The sequence below is a fragment of the Sipha flava genome, unplaced genomic scaffold, assembly GCF_003268045.1.
Source record: "Sipha flava isolate LNK unplaced genomic scaffold, YSA_version1 36_pilon_pilon, whole genome shotgun sequence".
NCBI classification, from domain to species: Eukaryota; Metazoa; Arthropoda; class Insecta; order Hemiptera; family Aphididae; genus Sipha; species Sipha flava.
Window position 1 is genome coordinate 761,323 of NW_020273076.1, and position 27,278 is coordinate 788,600.

At 29.8% G+C, this 27,278-nt stretch overlaps 2 protein-coding genes across 3 annotated transcripts in view; both read left to right on the forward strand.

The window, feature by feature from the left end:
- Positions 1-6,472: 6,472 nt before the first annotated feature.
- On the forward strand, positions 6,473-13,988 carry LOC112687936 (probable serine/threonine-protein kinase DDB_G0283337). Its single transcript, XM_025560932.1, has 3 exons — positions 6,473-7,007; positions 9,637-9,930; positions 12,883-13,988. The coding sequence occupies exons 1-3, from the start codon at positions 6,903-6,905 to the stop codon at positions 13,762-13,764; spliced, it is 1,281 nt and encodes a 426-aa protein (XP_025416717.1). The 5' UTR covers positions 6,473-6,902; the 3' UTR covers positions 13,765-13,988.
- Positions 13,989-17,936: 3,948 nt separating this feature from the next.
- LOC112688059 (atrial natriuretic peptide receptor 1-like) overlaps positions 17,937-27,278 on the forward strand; it is a 395,288-nt gene continuing 385,946 nt past the window's right edge. The window contains exon 1 of one of the 2 annotated variants that reach the window (XM_025561079.1): positions 17,937-18,468. In XM_025561079.1, coding sequence (XP_025416864.1) covers positions 18,069-18,468 — 400 coding nt within the window. In that variant the 5' untranslated portion in view covers positions 17,937-18,068. The remainder of the gene's footprint in view (positions 18,469-27,278) is intronic. The other variant, XM_025561080.1, reaches the window with a different exon arrangement.

Here is a 27,278-nt window from a genome sequence, read left to right on the forward strand (position 1 = left end):
TTAACATGTATTTATGTGTCAGTGTCGCACGTTCTTAAAATTGACAATTTAATTATATATACATAATAATATTTTATATTGTATAATAAGTAGTTATATAAATTTTATTCGTGTATACACTGTATTATGAAATATGTAATATTTGTTTTCTATAAGTAAAATTAGGTTCTTCTAGGTTATAACGAAACAAGTCCGACTGTTGACTTCGTTGGGGGGGGGTAAGACACCCCCCAAGATCCCCCTTCGGGAAGGCCCTGTTTGCAATGTATAAAAGTGCATTTGTATATACTGTAATTAGATCGGGTGCACCGCTATAATTTATTTGATCGAATACAGTGTCCCATCGGCTATCAGTAAAAAAATATGTTAGTGCCAGTGGCGCATTTAAGGGGGGCGAAAGGGGCAAATGCCCCAAGCGCAAAATTTTTGTGGGTGGCAAAATATTCTAACTTTTATTGATGTGTTCACGATTTTTTTAATTTTCACACCTTTTTCGGTATTGTAAAATATTTAAAAAAATATTGTTGAGCATCTAATAAGAAATTAAAAAAAAGTATACTAGTTACCAAGGTATTACTGAAATAGCAAAATAAGTATATTACATTAATTATTCGATAAGATATAATATTTTCGTTCAATATTTATAATAAAGACTCGGGTATACAGAACGCAGTATTCACTTTAGGGCACATTTAAAAAGTTTACAAAAGGAGTAAAATTGAACCTATAAATGTTCAATGTATGTTAGTATTTATAAAAGATAATTGTTTAGTTGAAGTATATCCTTATATTTATATTGCTTTAAGGATGCTACTATGTATACCTTCAAGTGTGAATGTAACCTTCAAGTAATTGTTTAACGGAAAAATAATTTTCTACATTAAAAAGAGTCAAAACTTATTTAAGATCAACAACGGGAGAAAATCGTCTTATTTCATTAGCAATCCTCAACATCGAAGCCGATTTAACAAAAACTATTAATTTTAATATTATTGAAACTCTTGCTTCTCAAAAGTTAAGAAAAAAATTATAAGCTATCGATTATTTTATCGCAGTTAACAAGCTGTTTCCCGACGAAATTATTGGTACACAAGTTATGTCCCGACAAAAATTTATATTTTAATATGTTTTACTATTTTTATTATACTTTATTATCGTGTAGAGGTTAAGGTGTACATTAGGGTGGTTCACGATTAAATGTAAAAAAAAAAAAAGTTGACTTATAATCCGAGCCACTCTCTTATTTTTTTAGGCTTATCTATAGTATAGTTTTCCGATAGTGTTGACTTTCTATTTTCTTTAGAAGTCAGTGCTCAAGCACTTGTAAAAATGAACTTTTTTTTTGGATTTCATGTTTCTTATATAACATAAAAAAAATATGTATTTATTATTTTTTATTTAATTATTACAATTAAGGTTAGATTAAATATATATTAATAAATAATATAATAAAATAATATATTAAGGTTAAATTTAAATATTGATAATTAGTTATGAACTTTCACTAGAAAATACAGCTTCAATGGCCATTTTCTTTGTAGTTTCAGTTGGAACTGTTTTTCTATTTGCCTCAATAACCTGTAACAAAAATTGCTTTTCCTCTTCATCATAAGTTAATAGCTTATTATACTCCTCAAAAAGTTTAACACCACGCTCAGCAGTATCGTTAACGACTCGTAATTGTTTGATGCGATCTCTTCCTTGCTGATATTCTTCGTTTTGAGGCCATTCTTCAGGCGGTAAATTTAAAAATGAATCCTTTATTTCCAAAATAGTTAAAAGTTTTAAACTTCTTTTAGTTGCAAACATTCCTAAATTTACATTATTTTTAAGGAGGGATGTATTTCCTCTGATTTGTCTTTTGTCAGTTTCTTTTTCCATTCCTATACCAATTTCTGATTTTTCAATTGATGTGACTTCTGTGGAAAATAAAGCAAGCCCAACAAGCTCGTCCGAAAGATACCATAAGTGACGTTCTAATACCATTCTAGCTGCAATGCTAATTTCAGAATCGATAGCTTCATACTTTTTTAAATTTAGCCAAAAATTCAGATCGTTTCTAGGTGCTTCAGCTGCAAGAGGGGCTTCAATCCATACTTTAGTATATAGTAGTGCTCCGAAAAGCACGAACCGTTGTAGTTGAGTTTCTTCCCGCTTAGTAAGATTAAATATACTATTTTGCTTGCGAAATAAAAATATTTTTATCGCATAAATCAGTTTTGACATCCACCGTGCATGGTGGATTGGACCTGGAGCTCGCCAGTGAATTTTTGATGGTGGTTTATTCAAAACAATTAGGACCAACTCGCAAAGTTCTAGATAATCATCTCGAGGTGATTTATTTTCTGTTAAAAAATACTTGAGAGTTGATAGAGTAGTTCCAACGAATGTTTCTGTTTCTTCTTTTAAATTTAGTCCTAAATACTTATCTTTGGAAATATCTCTCCATATTGTTTTGAAACTTTTAAACATCGGAATATCTGGGGAGTTTGATGCACCAAAACACAAACAAAATATTTTTGCCAAAATTATTTCCATAGTATGGTGACGGCAAGCTAACCATAGCATATCATGACCAATCTTTTGTTCCAATAGAGTACAAGCCCCTTTAAATTTTCCTGTATTTACAGATGTTGTATCAAAACCTAGAGCCTTGACATTATCTAAAACATTCCATTCAAACAAAAGATCATATACTGCATCCGCCACATTTTGTCCAGTCCCAGCTTCTAACTTTGGAACACCAAGAAGTTTTTCTTCACCATCTCCCGACACCAACACAGGAAGTCTCTCTACTTTTCCATGTCCGACCACAAATGGCAATATTTTTCCATCCCAATGTACTACTAAAGGATATTTTGGCGTAAATGTGTTTTTTGTATTAATAGCATGCTCTTTTCGGGCTTCTTTTCGCCTTCGTTGTATAGTACTTCGTGATATAGAAAGAGAAGATGGATTATGTCCAAGTGCGACAGTCAATGGAACCATTAATCGTAACGCCTGCCGATCAGAGATTTTATTTCGATCTAAGGCTCCCGTCACATGAGAATTAAATAAATTCGTCTTTATATTTTTCGTAATAATTTCTTCTTTATTTTCTAATTTTGCCTTTTGTTTTACATGAAATGGTTCAAATTCCACATCATTATCAGAACAAGATAAATCTTCATCGGTTTCATCTTCTGTATATTTAATTTGTCTTACCAATGATGTTGAAGCAGTGGCTTCAACTGCCTTTTGGCGGCGTTTTTCCTCTTCAATTTTTCTTTGAAGAGCACGTTGTTGCTTGTTTTCGAGTTTTTTGTCAATCGAAGTCATAAACATTTTTCAATCATGCCTTTGATCATAAAGAAAATCAAGATCAGTTTGATTCCTCATCTGAGCTAATGCATTAGCATGACTTATATCAAAAATATTATTTAGTTCATTTACGAAAATTTGCTCACGATTTTTCTGAGATTTAGACGATCGCCCCTTGTTTTTTTTCAACAGCAACCACTTAGAATGAACTTTTTCAATCATATCTACAATGTGTTTTACTAACCTCATGGGTATAGCAGCTTTAGACCATACTAAAATTAGTTCTTCGACTGTCAGGTGACTTGAATTACGTATAGACTTATTTGCATGCAAAAAATAATGAAACCGTTGTAAAACTTGTCTTATTGTTGGAAGTTGATTGAGTCTAGAAATTGACTCAGAATTCCTAATACCTATGAGATAAATCTCATCATTTCTGCGTGTTAACATTATAATACTTCGTTGGACAATGTTTATACAATTATTATTATATTTATTAAAACGATAGTACTTACGGAGAAAATAACTGCAGGTTTTTTAGTATGGCGTGTAATATTATATGAAATTACTGACTGGTCTTGTCGGTGTAAATAAAGCGAATAAAAGAAAATACTGTATATAAATTATTTATCTTGGATTATTAAAAATAAGATAATAGTTAATATAGCAGAAATTAACGACCGCAGAACACTGGCATCACGATAACGGATTAAATATTCTCGTGTTTTTCAATTATAAATAGACACTGATTATGTGGTAAGTGAATAGCAGATATAATATTTATTTTTATTAGATGGGATATTGACAAGCAAATATAAAACACAATAAACGTATTCTTTATGACTAATAAAGATATTTTTAGTTTCAAGTCGTTAGTTTATAAAATCAAATAAAAGAAATTTTATAATCGAAAGTTAATTAAAGGGTGCTTGAGCACCATCTTCTAATTATAAAAAGAAGCTGAAATTTTAGCATGACAATACTATAGTTAGGTCTAAAAAAATTGAGGGGAGCCCGGGTCATAAATGAAAAAAAAAATTTTTTGAACCACCCTAGTGTACATATATTACTTATTATTGTAGATTTTTAAATAGCAGTCCATTTTGCAATCGCCAATCTGTGGTCATCAATAGAAATTAAAGGTTGTTACTTCCATTTTGATCAAAGTTGGTGGCAAAAAATTCAAGAAATCGGCTTATCAGCAAAATATAAGGATTAATTTTCGGAAATAAGCAAATTTTTGAAGTACATTTTTGGTTTGCCATTTATTGATCCAGATGAAATAAAAAAATGCATTTGTGTTTAATTTGATGTCATGTAATGTTTAAAATAATTCCGAAATTCTTAAATTTACAACTAATTTAATGGATAACTATGCCATGGATTATGCTGTATTTTATTCTTGTGAAAAATGTTATCTACGTATTATATGTGTAATATTGTAATTGGAAATTTTATCACTTTGTGTATACAACTTTTGTAGATGTTGCTGTACATTTCATTTTTTGGGACATAATTCGTGTAATCAAAAAAATCTATTAGATACAACTACGTATTTGGGACACAACTCGTTTGCGACCTATTTTATTATGTAGGTATAATTAATAATTAGTATAATATATTTAATCTAATAAAAATCATGTATAAGAATTGTGCATATAATAAGTGTTGATTCCGTTTTCTATATTTAATATATATATAATTTTTTTTTTAAGAAAGGAATATTCAGTTTGAATAAAAAAGAATAGGTTAATGTTAGGATATGTTACTATAAAATTATCTAATACAATATCGCAAAACAACTGATTTATAATATGTTTCATAAAATTAATTTTTTAATGCTTAACTTTGAATTTATTTATATATATATATATTTTTTTTTTTTGGTGATGGGAAGTGTGGAAAAATTATTTTGCCCCGGGGCGCGTTTATATTAAATGCGCCACTGGTTAGTGCGAATAATATGTGATAATATCTTACGAGTAGAGAATAGACTTATACGTATAAAAGATCCTCAAAATATGTTCCTAAAAATTCAGTAGTATAATACAAAATATGAATTAATTTTTAAATATGCACTTAAATTTAAATCGAAAATATTTTGTTATAAAATAATATAAAATGTTTACAAATATTGCAATACATAATTGAACCATGAACCATCGGTTTTAAAAATATTTTTATGCTCGTTTACGTATGTCTGTAAACTACTCCTAATTAGTATTTTTATTTTAAGCATTTTAAAATTACGAATGAATAATAACAAAAATCACTAGACACAAAAACTGGAATAGTTTTACACGTAAAAATAATACGCACGAACGCATGACACTGACTGGTTGGTTTCCGTAACTCCGTTAGGTTCAAGTTATTATATGAATTAATATAATTTATATATATGTTGCATATGAGTATGTCATTTTATTTTTGGCGATAACGACTGATTTCTAATTTATCTATATTATGTGGTTGTGAACATGAAAATACAAGATAAAACAAATGTATGTGCTATAAATAAAAATATACACTACATAACTATAAATACACATGTTTGAAAGGCAAAAACGTTGAAATAAGCAAAATATGAAAGTTAAAATCATTGTTATTTTAATAAAAATTATCTAAATCGAGGACGACTCTCATCAGTTTTCAAAAAACTTAATCCAATACACATATAAATTTGCATATTATGCCGTTCCCTACTTATGAGTTAACACATAGTAGGTATTACTATGGTACATCGAAATACGAAAGAAGGTTCGGTTCGATAGTCTTAAGATAAGCGCTTGGTGGTGTACACGTTGACGATGTATCGTGAATGGATGAGATTTTATTCAACGGCATTAAAAACACTATCGCTATTGAAATATATTTGTGTACGGATCGTATATCATTAAAATGTACATCATAATAATATGGACTAAGAGAGGGGAAAGATCTCGATGACCCCTTCCTATCAACCCTTAAATACAGTCATGTATGTTGCGTGTGTGTGTGAAATATTACGAAACGAGGTTACAGACAGACTTATCGTTATCGGCAACGAATGAACCGACTGTTGGAAAATCCCAGGCAGAGAGTAACTCATAACTGTGATGTTTTCTACGTTTTCCATTTTTTACGGTTATTTTTGGACTTTTTCTTTTTAACCATTATCATCATCGCCCGCCTTTGCGTCACGATGCGACACGACGTCTCGCGGCACGTCCGATGACCGCTGCTTCGGTTTAGCACTCCAAACGACATGCATTCATTTCAACTTCGCTCGCGACCGCCACACGACTTGTGGGCACCTCTACTCGATGCGCGTTCGAACACCATACCGTCCGTGGAACCGCACACCGTGCACATGCGATTTTCTTCGAAAACCGTGATCGCAGTGCAACAATAATAGTTCGTCCGCCATCGCGGTTTCGCGCGTACGGTGCCGCCAACGGTCCGGGTCGTTTACCCGTTTACAAACCGTGTCCGCGCGTTCGGCACAAACTGTCCGACGTAATGTAATTCCGTCGCACCGGCGACAACCCGATTCGGCTTCCGGGTAATGTGTCAAGCCCCGTGTACCGCGCACTGACAAATATTCGCCGCCCACTCATCGCACCATGGACCATTACTATTCGTCGGCAAATTTAACGCCCGGCGACGGTAACTTCGACGGCCGTCATTCGAACGGCGAACGGCGTCCGACCGCAGCTGATGTGAACCAGGTATACACGGAATATTCGATACATTTTCGTTCAGGCCCAACCCGACCTGATGGAGGTGATTTTGGGGGTTCAATCCACCCCTCCCATCCCTCCCCGGAAACGTGCGAATCGAGATACGAAATACTTTTTATGTTGTACGTATTACGTATAAAATATTATGTTCACAACACACAACATATTTATTAATATCTAATTACCCTTCATCCCCGCAAGAAAAAAACAATTCTGAATTCATGCCCGTGATTTGAATAATTTACGGCACAGCTGTGTAATAGGTACAAATATGTATACGTTTGTGGAATATAATAAAACTATTATTGTTTCTCGTTTCATTGTACGTCGGACGTCGGTCCTTGCAACAGTAATCTTTCAAATATACGTTTTACCTATCCAATTTGAGACCGTGCGCATAGGGTATAGTATCGTCTCTCATTTCGCTCGTCACGGCGGCACAAACGTGAAATTTTACGTAAAAACAACCGCCATATTATAAATATTCCGCGGGCAAATAAATAAACTGATGCGATGGCGTTCGGTAAAACCATTCTAAGGGCATCTCGTGATTCTAGCAGTGTCTTAGTTTAATTATGAAAAATGGTAGCCGACGTATCATACACAAACGTCAACGTACGACTAAGGTCTATATAATTTCTTCCAAGTACGGTGACGCCTCGCACGTGTATCACTTCATCGATTGAATTTCGTTTTAAATAATATGTTTACACTTTTTGTCGAAGGTTTGTTTAGGTGTTACTTTTTATGCGACATTGTTTTCAAGTATATGGTATTAAAATATGTTATTAAAAAATAACAGTATACGATAAACAGAAGTTTGTGTTCAATTTTAATAATAAACAATCTTAAAGAGAAAAACAAATATATTTTATATTTTTATCACATTTTACTTTTAATTATGATAGAAAATAATGGATGAGTGCAAATAATAGATATTTATTTCGTGGTTTCAGCAGTGATGCCAACTCAAAATCGACATTTTTTGAGTTATGCCGTTTGTATTCTAGGGGTGCGAAATTTTTTACTTTATTTAATTTTTTTTAATAATTTAGTTTTGTACATTATTTTAGTTATTATAATAATATATTATTATGTGTTGACGTTTTGCTGTATAATTATTTTATTTGAAACTTGATTTATTGTGATGTTTTTACTATTTTATATTATATACATAAGCTTAAAATTATTTATAAGTTTCAAATTGGATAAGATTAAATATAATTAAACAATTTTCCTTTAATATAGTCCCATTTATAAACACTTTGTAAGTTTTTATGTTTCATACGACAATATTTTTTGGATTTTTAATTTGTTACTATTTTGCTGCAAGCTTTGCGTTTGTAGTGGGACTTTTTTTTGTATTTTATTTTCATATGTAAAGTAAAAATTAATAACTAATACACTGTTATAAAGGAAAAATGCCAATATACTCTAAATGTTGTTTCGTTCTGGCTTAACAGTGAATATCTAGGTTTTAGTGACTGAGATTGTAAATTACTTTCTGAGGACAAGAAATAAAAGGGGTTTGTCAAGGATCTTATGGAGATAACTGTAAAGCACTAAAGATATAGTGATGAGTTGTTTCGGCTTAGATTAATATCCGGGCCTTTAGATAAAAATTTCAAATATTATCAATATATAATTATGTTATTAATAAAATATATTATGTTTTTGAATTAGAATACAAAATGTATTTACTACTGGTAAATTAATTTTTATATTACATCAACAATTTTTTTCATTACACATAAACTATAACACTTATCGATTTAAATTTAAATAAATAGTATTATTTACTCTGGAAACCAGTTAAATTCGACACGAGTATCTCAGAAAAAAATCTTTACTTCCAAAATTGGTTAAAAAAAATATTACTCCCCCCAGTGAAAATAAAAATGTATTAATTAAAATTAATTATTTTATATCTAAAAAAAAAACTGGAGTTTTATGAATAAATCAAGTAGCTAGGAAATGAATGTCCTTGTTTGTTTAAATATTTTACTAATTACAAAACTACATATAATAAATACAAACTATGTCTAATAAATCACATACCATGTGTATACATCATACATGTATGATCGAATATTGAAAAGTAATAAAATAGAAATTTTTAATTTGTATAAAATAGAATACCAAATTATTCTGGAATTTCGTGGTTGCAGTACGTCAACGGAAGTATTCTTACGAGTAAACAAAATAACTGTGAAATACCTCATTATAGCGTGGGATTTATGAAAATTGCGAGTAAACATATATATATATATATTTTATAATAGATAGGTATTTCGTTATATATGTATTAAAACATTTTATTCAAATTTTTATTGATACATTTTTGTTCAAAATATTTTATCAACATATTCAAATGTTTTATATACAAACACATACAACTATTACTGTATTTTAATATTATTTTATATTCATGATTTTGTTTTTATTTTTCGATGTTTGTGTTGTTATTATCATAAATACTATTATACTACTTATACATATCAGGTTATATAATATTTTGTTGTTGCTGAGGTACCAACAATATTTCTCATATGATACTTAAAAACGCTATGTTTAAGTTTTATTTTTTATTCAGATTAATGATGAATGAATTATTTAGTTTAGGTGTATTGATCAAAATAATCAAAACTCATCAACGTGGCAATTATCATTAATTGACGATCAAGATGAAGTATCCGAAAATGCATTGATGATGCATGATGAACCAATAAAAGTCGCTGAAAAATTTGGTCCTATCATTTTGAAAATACCATCGTATATAAGAAAAGAAGCAGATGAATTATTCAATAATTCAGAATTCAATCCAAACGAGACATTTGATATGATAGATTTCAGAAGCTCGTGGCTCTTACTATTTAGTTATCAACAATACCTCAAGTTTATTCCTCTAAAAGTGAGTACAATTTTTACTTAGTTTTGTCATAACATAATTATTATTTTACAGTATACAAATATATGTATTAAAGATATATTAAGTATATTAATGTATATTATCAAGTAATCATTTCAAATAATTGTTCATTTATTTTATAATATTTTATATTTATTTAGAAAATAAAATTGATTAGTATACTATAATTGTATATATAGTATAATACTAGTCTATCATCGAAATCAACTGCTAAAGATGAATTACCCATCGAAAACTTTTATCAAACTAAATTATTTTCAACGGGTCGACATGTATAGATTTAAAATATATAGTTTATTATTTATATATAAGTTTTTTTTTTTTTTTGATGTTATAATATAGGTACCTCATACGCGTAAATGATGGTCGATGATTTATTATGATGATATTTTGTTTAATTATACTAAAAAGTTTACCGACGGCTGCAACAATGCCGGATAGTGCTCTATAAAATATGCCCGATTTTAACTGAAAGGTATTAAAGTTCAGTTAGAAAAACAATAATAATATCATAAATATTATCTTTTCGTGTTTTATAATTATTCAAAGATGAAGTGGAATTTCAACTTAATGAGTAGCAGATAATCTTCGAGTAATCCATTGACAACTGTTAAAAACAAACTGTTTATTGTACATTTTAGGATAATGCAGTGATTCAAATTCCTTGAATTTTGATATCAGATTTTTAATTATAAACCAATTAGGCGAGTTTTTACAACCTAGAAATCCATGAAATTTCCGACCAGGTTTTGTATAACAATCATCTTTCTTGTAATGCATTTCAATTAGGGCTGCCAACTTTAAATTTGTGAAATGTAATGAAATGTAAATGAAATTACTTTTTTCATATGTACTATATTTTATACCATAGCTTAATAAACAATACAATCAATATAATATAATGATTATTAACAAAAAAATATTTTATTTTTTTATATCACATTTATCAAATTAGTTTATTGATAATCTCGACTTAGATAATTCAACGTACATTATATAATGTAAATGAATAGTAAATACATAAAAAAAAAACCAAAATTAAATTATTTTTTTAAATACTTAAAATAACTAAGTAACGAAAAAAAAATATACATAAGAATTAATAATATTATAAATAACATAAATAAAAAAAACTTAAATATACTTACCATCTCAATTACATCTTAAATATACATCATAGAACGGAATTAGATAATTTTAGAAATTTTATACGCATTAATTAAATAATAGTTACAATATTATTATAATTAAAATAGAAATTTCATTAGAAAAAATTAAGTATTTTTAAATAATATTTGAAGATATTATATTATGATTATAAAGATACATTTTATATGCATAATGAATTATGCAACAAATGAGAATCAACACTACAAAAAAATAATGAACATGACTTTTAAAAACAATACTTAACAAAAATCATTATTTAAACTAGTATTTATTTTGTTTTTTTTTGCCAACTTAATTAAATCTTCATTATTTTTAACATATTTGGAAAATTTAAGACTAGTATTTTTTATAATTGAAATAAATCAATGTTCAGGTCTTATGAGCTTATGAGAACTGTTAATTACCTATTCCTCTTATTTCTCCATTTAATATTCATTACAGAAATACTCTTTCAGTAAATGCATTACATGCGGGTAATGAGCAATACAAATTAAATGTATGAAACTATATTAAGCAATTCAATATCTTTCTGAAAAATAAATTGCTACTTTTCTGAAATATTTTTAACATTTCCCTAGTCTTTTAACTTCAGAAATTATTTAAAAAGTGATTGTGCTGTCTTTATTTCATCAAAAAGTTTGTCAAAATCAATTTTTTGTTGTTGAGGTATATAATGAACATCGATATTGTTCGTTGACGACTATTGCTAGTCGTGTAAACTAAACAGTTAAATTTAAAATATTCACACGATAACTAAAAATAATGATAAGACAACAATAACAATTTGTTAATAACTATAATAATAAATTGTTGAGCTGTAATAACTTTGTGTCGAAAGCTTAAAACAAAAACTATAATCATAGTTCTGTCTTCTATTAATTCTATCCACAATATAGAGAATGTGTAATATAAAAACCGTGGTCTTATATCTTAGTCCGTGCCGTGGTATATATAATTAGTGGTTAAGGATAAATTAATAAAATTAAAAATAAAAAATAGTATAATAATGAAATATAAATAGCCAATGGCAGATCCGGTTTTTTCCATCGTCAGTTCATAATAAACTGTTGTATAGGTGAACTCGATAATACATTGAATAATGAAAGTACCCTTACTTTTTTTTTTTTAACCGTCTTAAAAATGTTATTTGTGGTTCTACTTATCTTCTTCGTCCACTGCATCGTAATACTTTGTTGAATATTTGGAATAGGCGTATAGCTAGCATATTTTTACCGGTCTCAGTTTATGGGAAACATTTTTTATTTTTTAATTCGTTAAACGTGCCCGATTTAAATAATCGATTTTTCGTTGACAGTATGAAAAAAAATCGAGTTTAAATATTAAGAAAAAATTCTAGAGCATCATGGTGATCGAATTCACTAAAAATGCGTTTCGGTGTATCACGTTGATTTGAAACAAAATCAGTACAATGAATCTTTTAGTGCGCCACGGCAGCGTAACAAATGTATTTATAACATTTGTTTTAATAAGGAGCGGAAAATTATAAATTACTTACTAATTATTCCAATAACGAAATTTACAAATTTTAAGTTATATAATGTAGTTCTCTTAAGAAAAAAAATTAGAGTAAGATATTGACTTCTGTTTAAGAATTTTTAAATTTAAACACAAAAATGAATGATGTAATAAAAATTATTGTACAAAAAAAAAAAAAAAATGGAGTTCAAGGTTTTTTCTTTATACCGCCTATGTTTGGAACACCTTTTTAACACAGCTCAGGATTAATGCGATTTCTGTTCAAAGGTGTTGGAGAAGAGAGACAGTCACGTGCTGTACCCTTGGCTGCTGTGGAACAAGCCGACGAGCCCGCGGCATACTTTTTCGCCCAACAGAGCGGTCGCATCACTGGTCAACCCCGACCGCTCATTACTGCACTCTCCGTCGCTGTCGTCGATGTTGTCGTCTTCGCCCATAATGTCGCTGTACGCTCAAGTCGTGTTGGGCATATCGTCTGACCAAAATAGCAGCAGTGGCGATAACAATAACAACACTAGTAGAATTAGTAGCAGCGGTAACAATAACACGAGTAGCAGCAGCAGCAGCAGCAGCAGCAGCATCAGCGGTAACAACAAAAACAGCAGTAGCAGCGTTAACAACAATATCAGCAGTAATAGCGATAATAGCAATAACGACAACCGGTTGGGATATTGCTTCAGCGAGCAGATGAGTAGCTGTTCACTTCGCGGGCCAGCGGACGAGCCGAGTAACGCGCACTACCGCAAGCCGGACACGAAGCCGTCGCCACCGCAACGGTTCGCGGGTAACAATCGAGGCGGTGCACAACGACTGTTGCCCCCGTGGATCGCCCGGTCCCTGTCAGACTCCGACCATTCTATGCCGTCGTCGCCGTCGCTGTCGCCCCCACCGCCGACGCCGCCATTCGCCCGTGTCTACTACACAGTCAACGCCAGCAACACCACCGTCAACAAGCTGGTGGAGCACTATTGCACGTTTTGCTACAAGAACCAAGAGCCGCCCGAGGTGTACGGCAGCCATCTGGTGCGGGACGCCATGCGCACAACGTGTCCCAAGCTCAGGGCGCTCAGGTGCAGGCACTGCAACGGGACCGGCGACGGCGCGCACACCATCAAGTACTGCCCGTTCCTGTATACCAATTACAAATAGTGCTTTTGAGGAGGTGGAGGGTCGCAGGGCCGGCGACCAGGCCCGATGCTACCTGGCGTCCAAAGGGAGTATCGTTGCGGTCGCGTTTTGCGGTGATCGTAACGATATTGTAACACCATCATTCGCGTGAAATATACATTCCATGGATGTATTTTTCTTCTCTCCCTCTTACACACTCTCTTTCTCTCTCTCTCCCTCACCCTCTCTCACTCTCTCTCACTCCTTTTCTCTTTCTCTCTCTCTCTTTCCCCGTCTCTCTCTCTCTCTCTCTCTCTCTCTCTCTCTCTCTCTCTCTCTCTCTCTCTCTCTTTCCCTGTCTCTCTCTCGTTGTCTCGCGTTTCCTAATTCCGATTTCTTGTTCTAACCAACACGACGTTTGTTTATTTTCGAATTAATTATTTCCATTGCTATCACGTTGCTCACGAACTTACATTATTTTATTTTTATTTCCAACCCGTCGTTTGCATTCGCGTGTCAGTAATTATTGACACTCTCAACGGGCGATAAGATAAGTTTGATTTTATGCGTTTATAATGTCTGGCACCGATCGTTTTCCGTACACATGTATCGTGTGTGCGCGGGCGTGTGGGTGTGTGTATGTGTACACATCGTGACGCTCGACGATCGATCGTGCCACTGCGATCGTCCTGTATGTCATCCGATGCATAGGTGAAGTGTACTATAAATTATGATGTTGACTGGACGCGCTTCGATATTAACAATATGTTACTTTAGTTTTTATTCGAAACTCACGACTGTGACTGTTTCCACTTTCTTATCTTCCGTCGACCAACCGTTATTATTTGTCGGTAGTTAAGAGTATTTATAACGCGGTTACATGTACTTTTCAAGAAAATTTGTTGCATGCTAACGTTTCAAAAACGTATATTGTTATTATTATATATTATATATTTGTATTGTTAAAAATTAAATTTTATACCAATTTTAATGTGAAATGGGGTGCTTATAGGGTATTTTCAGTCAAAATTAAAATTTTATCATGGATATTGGTCATCCTGTATAATATTAATGTAATGGAAATATGACTAATTTTATTTTTAATTGGCTAGGATATTAGATGTTTTTGTTCAGATTTCGTGTAATACTTACATGTTTTTTTATTGATTTAACGTGTGACTTGAAAATAACACTATTTAATATGGTTAACAATAAATATTGATGGGTTGGAATATTTTTTCAGAATACACATTCCATTTTGTTCATTTTGAGTTATTAAAATAAGTTAATGTATTGTTTCAATCTATTATAAAATCAGTTAATGTGATATATTATGTTTTATTTTAATTTAAAATTTTTCCGGTCTCAACAGCTTTATACCATGTTTATTTTTAAAATAAATAATTAATTTTTGAGAATAGCGATTGATTTTTCTATTACCTATCATCTAAACATATTCATGGATGTAGTATGCATGGAGCTATACATACATCCTCAGAGAACATTTTTTGTAGCCATCTCACTCTGTTCACTTTTATTTAAAACATTTTACTCGAAATTATAGTTTTAAATGTATTTATAATTTACCCTGAAATTCTTGAAGGTTTCAAATATTAGCAGTGTAATGTTTATTGATAATTATTGTATTACCTATTTATTTTTATCAAAAACATGTTTATTTATATTTAACATCGTCATAATAATTTTTACTATGAATTATTAAGCATAATTCTAAAAGACTTGAAGATTAAATGATGGTCCTAAAAATTATGATAAATAAAGAAAACTTTGAAATATATGACATCGTACTCAATGTAGACAACAATTATTTTTTTTAATATTTATAAACTTGTACAAACTATACTGACTATACCAATATCATCTGTCACATGTAAATGCTCATTTTATGTAATGAAGCGATTAAAGAATTGGACTAGAAATACCACAACAAATGATAGGTTCACAAACTTTTCAACACTTCATACTGAAAGATATTTATCACATGCAATAGAATCGGAAATTTTATTCAATATTTTTGCAATGAAACATGGACGTCTAAGTTTGATTTAATAATTTAATTTTGATTGTTTTATCTTTTATGTATTGTAAAATAAAGTTAGCAGGTTAAGGAGTCAAATATAAATTATTTTTTTTCTAGAAAATGTTCTCTTTTCCTTTAATTCGAGGAACTTTTTTAATACATTTTTCTAATCTCAAATAGCCCTCACAGATAATTATACCGAACTACGCTCATGATCATACTTATTATTAACTATTACCTATGCTGTATATCAAGGCCGTAATTGGGGGGGTCCAGGGGTCCGCCCCCCCGAAATTTTAAAAAGTAAAAACATTTTAGCGATGAATATAGTTAATTAACTATAAATTGTTATAAAAAAATATGGTAGGCCCCCCCCCTCCCCCCCGAATTTTTTTTCCAGTTACGGCCTTGCTGTATACTAACCATATAGATGAAATAATTATATCGTGATAAATATTATCTGAATATTTTGTGGACAAATTGTATATAATAAACGTAAGTTGACCCAAATAATGTTACGAACAGGTCGATCGAAATGAATATTAAAATAAGATATTTACAGTTGATTTACATGATCTAGTTTCTACGGCACATGCAATCAAAATGTTGAGTGTATAGATGTAGTTTAGTGCGAAATAATATTTCAAGATTAACAGATAGTACAATTTTAAATGTGTAGAATGAAATATGATTTAAAATAAAACATCGCATGAGTGTAAGAATTAATATACATTATATTGTTATAATAATATACCATATACTTTATGATTGGTTACAATTGTGAATCGACATAGCTGAGATATTGCTTACGATCATTAGTTTATCGTTCAACTACTTGAACTTTAGTGGGTCTTAGTTGACTAGCATGTTCCGTCTACACGGCGTTCTCGCAGGCATTCTCGTAATTGTAATGCAGGGACGAGCGTAATCAATGCATTTTTTAACTAGTTAACTAGGCGATACAAATGTCGCCCAGTGATTATACTCTGGGCAAAATAATGCGAAACAAACGTATAATAATATAATCGTATTATGGTATTATACATTGACTATTTTGAGAAAAAACATTTTTTGTCGCTCAGTGAAAATTCCTTATAAAATGCACTGAGCGTAATAATAAAAAATGTGTGAGTACGCGTTTCAGAATGTATAAAAATCTCATTTGTCACACTACCATAATGTCAATGACGATCGAATTGTTAAGTTATTCATAACGTATCGCAGACAACGCGCGTTCGCAGGAAATTAATAAATAGTTTAAAACGACGGCGATCATCACGATTACAATAGTACCTATTAGTTATTATTAATAGTAATTATTATTTGTTACTAATAATAATAATTGGAATAAAAATAATAACAATCACATCATGATCGTTTCAACGATGGTCATAGACGAGTATGATGATGGTTAAACTGGCTTGTACTTATGCATACTTGGAGAAACACTAGATTATGAGTGTTTAATATTTTTTCTTTTCAAATTTAGTGACAAATCGAAAACAAATTAATTGAACTGTTAAAAATTAAAAAAAATATATAATTTGGTAATGAAATGTACTTAGTAGGACATTTCAGAATTGTTTTTCTTATTTTCTTTGTAAGATTCCTGAGTTATAATTTCAGCGAACAAAATGGTATGGACAAGAATCGTTCAAAACGATAACCAATTTGCGAAACAGCAAAAATGTGCCGGTAGGCACTTTCCTATGTGTTTTAAACGAAATAGAACCGACCATAAGGCCACGGAACGGTGCGCGTGCTATCACGGAAATTCGATAAAGTCCCCGAGTCTTGGCACAACGACGATGGCGATGATGATGATGGTACGACGAAACGTGCACGCCGTAGACGACGACGACGACGACGACGAGGGGCATTTGGAACGGCAACGGGGCGAGGTGTCCGCATTATTTTAACGCGGTATATACATGCCGTACCTCGCCGCCGGTTATCTGTGAATTCGTTCGACAGTAATGATTTATCTATTTGAGAGCTTGCACACGCGTGCTCATGTACACACAAGAGTAGTTTGCCAGGTGCTCGTGACAGGTAGGTTAGTGCCGCTTAACAATACAGCGGGATTATATTACACACGCCGCCGCCGCCGCGGTTTCAAGTGTTCAAACAAATATCACGCGCGCCCACGTCGCCGCCGAGCGCATCGTCGTCTCCATCGCGTGTTCCGCTCTTTTGTTGCCTTTTCCCCCCTGCGCCACTCGCTGCCGAGCGCCCGGCCACACGGTTCGCCAACACGTCGCACCGACCGACGCCGTCACAACCACTCGCGCCGACCGCCGTGACGATGACCCGCGGGCCGTTGTTCGCCGTCGGTCCGAAACCGCCGCCGCCTCCGTTACCGTTGCTCGTGATATTGCTGGTGGTCGCGGTGCTCGGGACACGCGGCGGCTCGTGTTACGCGTCCGCAGCCGACCGGCCGCAGCCACCGGTGGAGATCCGCGCAGCCGTCATACTGCCCGCCGACGCCAAGTTCATCATCACGCTGTCCAAGGTGATGCCCGTGCTGGACATCGCGGTCCGCGACCTGTACGCCAAGGGTATACTGCGCGAGGCGGACGTCACGTTCAAGTTCATGCAGAAGGACGACAAGTGCGAGGACATAGAGGCCATGCGCTCCGGGTTCGACCTGATCCTCAACGGTCGCGTCGACCTGTTCTTGGGGCCCACGTGCGACTATGGCGTCGGTCAGTATCGTATAGATAGCTCATAAAACGCGTGTGTACGCACCACCGAGAATGCTGGCTGAATTTTCGAGCCTGCCAAAAATAAAAAAAATAAAAATTACAGCCATTAAAATAAAAACATAAGAGAAAACGTTAGAGAAAAAAAAATAACTGTTCGGATATAGATCGAGGTCGGAAGCTGTCGGTTCTTGACGTGCCCGTTTTGAGATGAAATATCATACGTCGCTTATCGAATTGTTCGGCCTCGAAATCGCTTTAAAAGATACAAAGTGGTCGACGTTCCGTTATACTAAACGTCTTGGTGAGACAGTCCCGTAGTCTATAAAAATTGATTTCACCTGAAAAATTACCTGTCGACAAACAATCTAACAGCAAATTATGAGAAATTAAATATTTTCAGTGCCAGAAAAGATCAAGTGCCTACAGATATAACGTAGTGAATCTTAAATAAATATGCACCTGTAAGTACATTCAGTGTTTATATCAGAACTTCTATACCGGGGGGGGGGGGGGGTTTCTTATATTTTCAGGAGGTATGTGGTATGCCATAGAAGTAAATTATTAGGAGGGGCAGGAAGTATACATATTTCTTTTAGGAAAATACTCGCCCCCTTCCGGTCAATCTGGAAATGAACATTGGTAACATTTGTCTCTCTACAAGTAAACATTATCATATTGACAATAGGGTACATTTTTCCAAAATATGTGATAATTAGAGTCAAAAATGACACAGATATATGTTACTGTCAATGTCGCGAATCAGTCATTATCAATAATGACTAGTCAATATTAACAGAGGCTAATTAGGTAAAGAAACGCTGACAATTGCTAGACAATATATATAAAATGCTAACATTTGATAGTCGATAAGAGTAATATTTAATATTACCCATATCGACTAAATCAGGGGGCGGCAACCCACGGCCCGCGGACCGCATGTGGCCCGCGAAGCAATTTTTTATGGCCCGCACAAAGTTGGTTAATTTTTGTGTTTTATTTTTGTTCAATATATTTTTCATACAATTTTCAACACTATTTAATTCTTTTTCCTTTATAAATAAAATTGTTATTATTATCTAATCGGAGTCGAAGATAATGATGGCTGCACTATCCAGTCATAGGATAAATTAAATATACTTATAAATATTTAAAAATTAAAATTTTAAATATATTTAATCTATGTATTTAATACATATGTATCTAATATATTCAATCTATGGTCATAGTTATTTTGCGTTTGTAGCAATTAGTATTACACAGTAATTACGTCCGTACGTGTGACTGTTTGCGTTTGTAATAGTTTCATTTTACAAGTAAATCCAAACATTATGGCGACTAAAAAAAGAAAAATTTTGTGATGAACATCGTTTTTTTAATAATTCTTGGGTTGATTTATACTTTATCGTCGAAAACAAAGGTAAGCCATTATGTTTAATTTGTAAAAAATTAAATTTTTTCTTAAAAGCAATTTTTTCCAGTAAAATTCGTATTTTTTGCACTCATATTTTTATGTAAAATAATCAAATATAATAGCAATACAATTAGTAGTGTATATCGTATGTAAAATTTTTTTTTTTAATGTGGCCCTTGATAAACATTTGAAAAAAAATATGGTCCACGTGGTTCAAAAGGTTGCCGACCCTTGGACTAAATTATGAAATTTTCATTTATTTATTAAAATATAAATGAAATTGAAAAAACTATGTTTTTTCATATTCAAACAACCACTTTAAACTACATAATTTTACAGCTGCGCGAAAAGTTCATCGATTATTTTGATATTTTGTTTTAAAATTACACCTTTTACATTCCTGACTCTCAGTAATACTGTTGTGCTAGCAGACTATCAGAAAATAATTTAATTTTCTTTCGTAGAGTTTGTTGTCCCCTTCAAATCAAAAAAGTTTTCATCGCATGGAACTATTTCTGTTCGCGTGTATCTGTGCTTCAAGAAACCATATTTCTGTAACTAAAATTTTAAATTGATTTATATACAAAAAATATATTTTTTTTATTTTCAAAAAGTTCAACGGAATGTTTAATAATAAATAATATACATAATGGAAGTTTAACGAAAGTATGTGTGATTATTTTGTCAGAGATAAAAGGTAATGTGATAAATCGAAATACTCAACCAATCGAAAACTAAGTTAGAAAATGCTGACAAATGAAATTTACTAAACTTATTGGTCAATTACAGATATATACACCGTCCACAATAGTTGGTGATATCGACGGTAATACGTGGTACTCGTATACATATATTTATATAAATTATAAACTTTAAATATTATTTAATAATCATTAACTTTTAGAACGACTGGGTATTTTGATTTTTTTCAATTTTATTTTTATAGATTAAACAAGAGATTAATAATTTTATAAATAAATACGGAATTAGACACATCACTTTTATGTTATTAATTCCAAAGTTATCAATATTTATAGAATTGGAAAGGAAAATGTTCGGATATAATCGAGAAACGCGAATCATAGTTTTTTTTATATTAAAATGTCAAGTATTTAAGGTTCATTTAAAATAATTAAAGTACAACAAATAGCCAAGTGGCTTAAAATAACAATAAGAGTTTTATTATTGTTCAGTCAGCTATGCTATACTATAAAAGATATCAGGGTTTTGATAAGTCAAAATTACATTAAATAAAATATACCTATAACTGGAAATAAAATTAAGTATTGCCATAAAAAATAAAATAAAATTGCATCACATTTCCATACACTGGAATAGTTTGAAAATAGTTTAAAACATGTATTTTTTTACAGTAAACTTTGGGTGGGTGGACACATTCTCGTTATTTATGAGTGTTTAACGCATACATGACGGGAGGAATATGTAGTATAAGTTTCTGTCGTCATTTGTCATTTATACAAACCAAAGTAACATTGGAAATATTATTCTAACTACAATCGATTTAGACGTACATAGATAGGTAATATTATTTCGACAATAATGGTTCACACTTAAGCCATTATAATCAATATCATTTAGAGTACAATAGGATAATTATTGAGTAAATTATTAGAATATGAGTTATTGCATAGTGTTGGTGGATTTAGTTTTAAATCTAACCATCGAAGTAACACGCCGACACTTGATTTTAATAAGTCGTATTTTTAAAATACATAAAATAAATCAAGGTTGATAACTTGAAGTCAATTATGGTGGATATTGTTCAGTTGAACATCAGTTTATTTGTCTCCAAAAATTGGAAAATCGTATTTATTCAACGTAGTTTTTTATTTTAAATTTTTTGTTTGAACTTTGTGTTCGGGTCGTAAAATAATTGTTGTGATTCACCGTAGCTTATAATTTAACTTGCACTACTTGGCGAAAAGTAAATTTTCAGTTTTTGAATAGTTGATATAGTTTAAAATAAATTTCAACTTTAAGAATTATAAAATTAATTATAGAGTTTGAATGAGTAAAAAAGATTGTGCAATTGAAAATTATTTATACCCAAATAAATAAACTAATTTGACAAATTATTTGTACTATTTGTGGGTAATTATTGTTATTATTACAATTTAAAATCACCCAAAAGCTATGTATGATGAATATATTTTAAAATATTAGAAATCAATAATATTTTTATCTTATTTTAACCTTATCTCTTCATGATTAGAAATTTTTGATTTTATGTCTGATAGTATTTTGGTTTTAATATTTTTTTCTATCATATTTCTTAGTATAATACTTCTTAGACATATATTGGAGCATTTTGGAATTTGTAATGGGAATGTCAATGTCAATTGTGGATTATTATATGTTTTATTTTATTTTATGACGATGCTTGAAATATGAATTCTACTGAAAATCTATAGAAGTTAAAATATCTATTCTAAAGAAGAAAAGTTTTCAAAACTAATACAATTTATACATTTGAAAATAGGATTTTTACTTATATGTTATTTCAATTTGAAACCCCTTGATAATAATACTTTAAGTTCTTTTATGTTTCTTATTTTTCAGTTAACAATCATATAACAAAAAATATATTATTACAAAATTTTTGAACAAATATGATTTCAATTTCAATTTAAAAACTGTATTATTTATTTTAAATTATTGCAATGTATATTATTATTTTAAGAATTAAGTCACCGTATGCTAATTTTCGATAAAAATAAATTATTCAAATTTGATATGTTTTATAAACAATTTTGTTGGAAATTTAAATTTTTAATTATATAATAGGATTTAGAACAATATAAAATACTATTGACTGGTACAGAAGTACGTGTTACATTATTAACTTCAATAAGATTTATATTTAAATTTAAAATCGTTTTGAATTTAAATTGTCGAACTTTATTTTAGTTTAGACAAGTATAAACGTTCTAATTTGTATTTTTTATTTTGCACTTGAAATAGAGTGAATGGATTTATTTTTATATTTACATATTTTTTTGGTTATTTGATGAGTTACTTTGTAAGTTTGAAGTGAATAAAATCATTCCATACCAGGAATTATTTATCTTTGAGCATAAGTTTGTATTATATTGCATTACTAATGCAACTTAAATTTAAAATTTTGTTTTTTATTTTATTGAAAAAATTGTTAGTTCCAAGTTATTAGTTTTATTTAATATATATGTATTTTTACTTTTATTTACTCTTGTTTATTCAATAATATTTTTCTAGTTTAAATAAAGTATAATTATATATTGAATCACAGTGGATTCTGCGTAATATGGCCAATGGTTATATACAGCCACCTAATATGAGCATAATGACCACCTCATGGCTTGGTTCCGATTTTAATGTATGTTTACAAGGCTAAAAAATATCGTTTAATGTAGGTATTTGATTCGGTTTAGGGGATAGTTGTTATTTTGATAATACTTTGTATAAACTATGTATTCCTCAAAAATATCCTTCTGTGAGTAAAAAAAACCATGGTTTTGGACAAAGTTATAACGATTCTGCCAAGTCCTTCACAACATTATATCACTGAAAACTTATGTATTTAAATTAACAGTCGTAAAAATTCTCAAATACGAAAACATTTATTCTTGAAACCTTCAGTTAACCAAACATGCAGTCAAAAACGTAAAAGAGAAGGAAAGACATTGAAGCTAAGAGGCTTTTAGTAAATGGTGTTCATTGATGACGAGTTATAGTGGTTGCATTTTTGGGCCTATATTTAAAACTAGAGCTCACGATTTGTCACAGAAAATAAATAACGAGTAGTTTATTGTCACTAATGATTGGTTGAGTAGGCGGAAGAAGGTAGATACGACAGTAAATTTAAACAAGTACGTGGTGAAAAGTAATTTAATTTGTTTTATACTTATTACTTTAATTTTTGTCATCATTAACCCAATTTCAAATAATTATAAATTAAGCTGATTAAACCAAAACCGTTTTATATTTATTTCATTTAATTTTTACTTGTTTTTAATATATTATGAGCAAAATTAATATAAATAAAAATTTAATTATATTATAGTATGTACTAAATCATAAATAACGAAATACCTTGTAATGCAATTTAACTTTTCTTGAAGAAATGTATACATATATATAAATATGTATTAAATGAGTAAAAATAGTATTAATTCTTTTCACAATCGTATAAATCTGTCAAGTATCCTATTTTAATGGTTTATAGAATCAAATAGTTTTCGTTGGAAATTAATAATTTAATTTTTTATAAATCTTGCTGATGTAAGTACATTTTAGATATTAGAAATAAAACGAATCAATCGGAAATGTAGAAAAAGTATTTATTTTAATATGGGTTTAGATTTTATTGGTGTCTACCATACTTTTTATTATATATTTTTTTGTTGGATTTGTAAGCATTTTATTATAATTATAACTATTTATTATTTCTAATTACGATTACTATTGTTTTGAAGTTTAAGATATGTGAAAGTTTTTTTAATTAATTTAAATTGTACGATAATATATTTATTCTAACGGTGTAATTTTGAAGTGTATTAAACTGATAATGACATTATAAACAATCTTTCTAAAGAAATGGTAGTAGTGAGTATTTTAGGGTTACCGAGATTTCTTAAATATAATTTAAGGTAATCAGAAAAAATCATAGTTAGTTCATATAAATCAATTAGTAATATTAATAGAAACTCTTCTAATTTTTAGGGTCCATTGTTTATCTAATTACACAATTTTGGAAATACTTTCTTTTTAAAATAAATGTGTAGTACATACTTTGTTGTACAACAAGAACAAACAGAGGACATTTAAATAAAAACAAATTTAAACATAATTACTGATAGTGATAAATATTATTTATATAGTCGATAAATTTGTAATTATTTTATATTTGTAATAAAATAGATTAGATAAAAGAAAAAAAATATTTGAATTATTGAGCCATTTATAATATATTTTTTAACTATAACTTATACACAAAATCCATTATATAAGAGACAATAGTTTTGAAGTAATTTTCAGATATAATACAGAAAAAAAAATTTAACTTCGATAGCCATGTTGTGATATGAGGAAAACATATAAGTTTATATTATATTCAGAGTATACTAAGTACATAACAACGAGTAAGTATTATTAACTAGAATTGTATTATGTATTTTCATATATTTGTTATATTAACTGTACGTAAAATCACGAAAATCAAAAAAAGATTTGTCCTGTACTCAATTTTTACATTTAATTTAAATTTGAAAAAGTTAATTATGTTAAAAAAAAAAAAAGTTTTGATAAATATACCTTTATATAAAATATAACTTCTCTTCAGAAATCATTTCATTGAAATCATAAATTATTTTTGGAATATTTTGATTATTTATAGACAAATAGTGGTATTCAATTTTAAATGTAATTACTATATTTTATGTAATCACGTCTGAATATTGTATTTAAAATAATACATAGTGTAATTTTGTATTCTAAAAACATTTCAATTTCAATTTCAATATATATCAATTATATATTCAGCACATAGATAATCAATTCTTAAATTATGCATACATTCATTGCAAATTTAGATCTATTGTTATAATATTTAAGACGAAAATGCTTGTTGTAATTTATTAATGGACAGTTATTATATAATCAGGTTATAAATTTAAAAATGAATACATTCATACTATGTTACCATGATCGAAAATTATTTTAGGGCTTAAGTTAGTGAAGCAGAAATTATCGGCACTATTTATATTGTCATATAAAAATGTATTTTAATACAAAATGTTTGAATTGAATTAAATTATGTAAATATCATTATTACTATTATAAAATATTTTACATTAAATACATTATAGGAAAATTGTATAGATAAATATAAATAAATTATAGAATATTCGTTAATTTTTTTAAATCCAACAATATAAAGTATTTCTTTGTGCGCAATCGTGTTGTCTTTTTAGGTAAAAATGCAAAAAGTGGGCAATCATGTTACGCACTTAGTTCTAGTTAAAAGAGGATAAATAATTACCCTAGTAATTAAAAAAAAATAAAGGATTATTGATTATTTTTAAATTTAGCAACAAGGTTATTATTTCAGACTTACATAAAGGTATGATAAAGATTATATACAAAAAACTATGAATTTTCAATCAATCAATCAATTTATCAATCTTTAATCGTTAGACAAAAATATTTTATTATAAAATAAAATTAAGGCCGTTCAGTAAAGTCCACGAGTCAATAATACATCTAATCAAAAATAAAATTAGATTATTATTATATAACAAAAGAATTTTAAATAGTGGTGAAACATAGGGGTCGAGTGAAATACTGGATCAGGTAGATTCAAAAACAGGTGAATTATTCTTATAAATTTGAAATCATTATACCATTGGTTTCGAAAAATGATTTTAAGCGTAGAAAAAATACTAGGATCGTCAGATTCTTTGCCAAAAAAAAAAATTTACAATATCACGTGAGTATAAAATATAAGCACCTATTAATTCTGTAATTTGGTTAGTTATACCAACTCAAATATAAATGTGAGTCTAATTTAGGATTTTAATTCGATTAATATAATACTTTAATAAAACATAATAATTACTTATTATGAGTATATAAAACTTGTATAAGTATCAAATTTATATTTCAAATCAAAATTATAAATACTTGTAGACGATAAATATGGTTTAATTGAAATTGTATAAATATACAAATAATTCAACTAATTTCGTTTGAATACTAAAATATATATTGCTTCATTTAGAATTTAAAAGAATAATAAATAATGGTATTTATGTCCAATCTAAGTGGCATAGTACAGATTTTACCAACTTAAAGTGTACTGAATCAAATATTCTTATTTATTATATTATGATTATTAAATTTGAAAGTATTAATAAATCATTTAATTTTTAAAAAATGTTGAATGACATTCAGCTTGATTATAATTTAGCCGCATAAAATCCATATTTCAATCTGACTATCAACAAATTTTTGGTTTTCGACACCTGAAGAAATGACGATTTTACTGACCCATAAAATAGGAACTCTTACTTGAAACATTACGACACGATGGAAGATATCAAAATGGTCAATTGAAATATGAAATTAGAACAAAGGGAGGTTACTAGTTTCCAAATATTGTTATAATAGCAAATTCAAGAAGATTAATTCAGTGATCAATTAATCTATATAATATTTTAATAGAATTTCAGCATCACTTGAATTGAACATAGTTAAGTCAAAATGTATTATATATTATATATATTCAAATAAATAAAAATGTATTATTATTTGTGTTTTAATATTTCTAAGGAACATAATATAAAAATGAACTACAATTTTTAAAATGACAGTTGGAAAAAGAGAAGTTAACCAAAATAATATT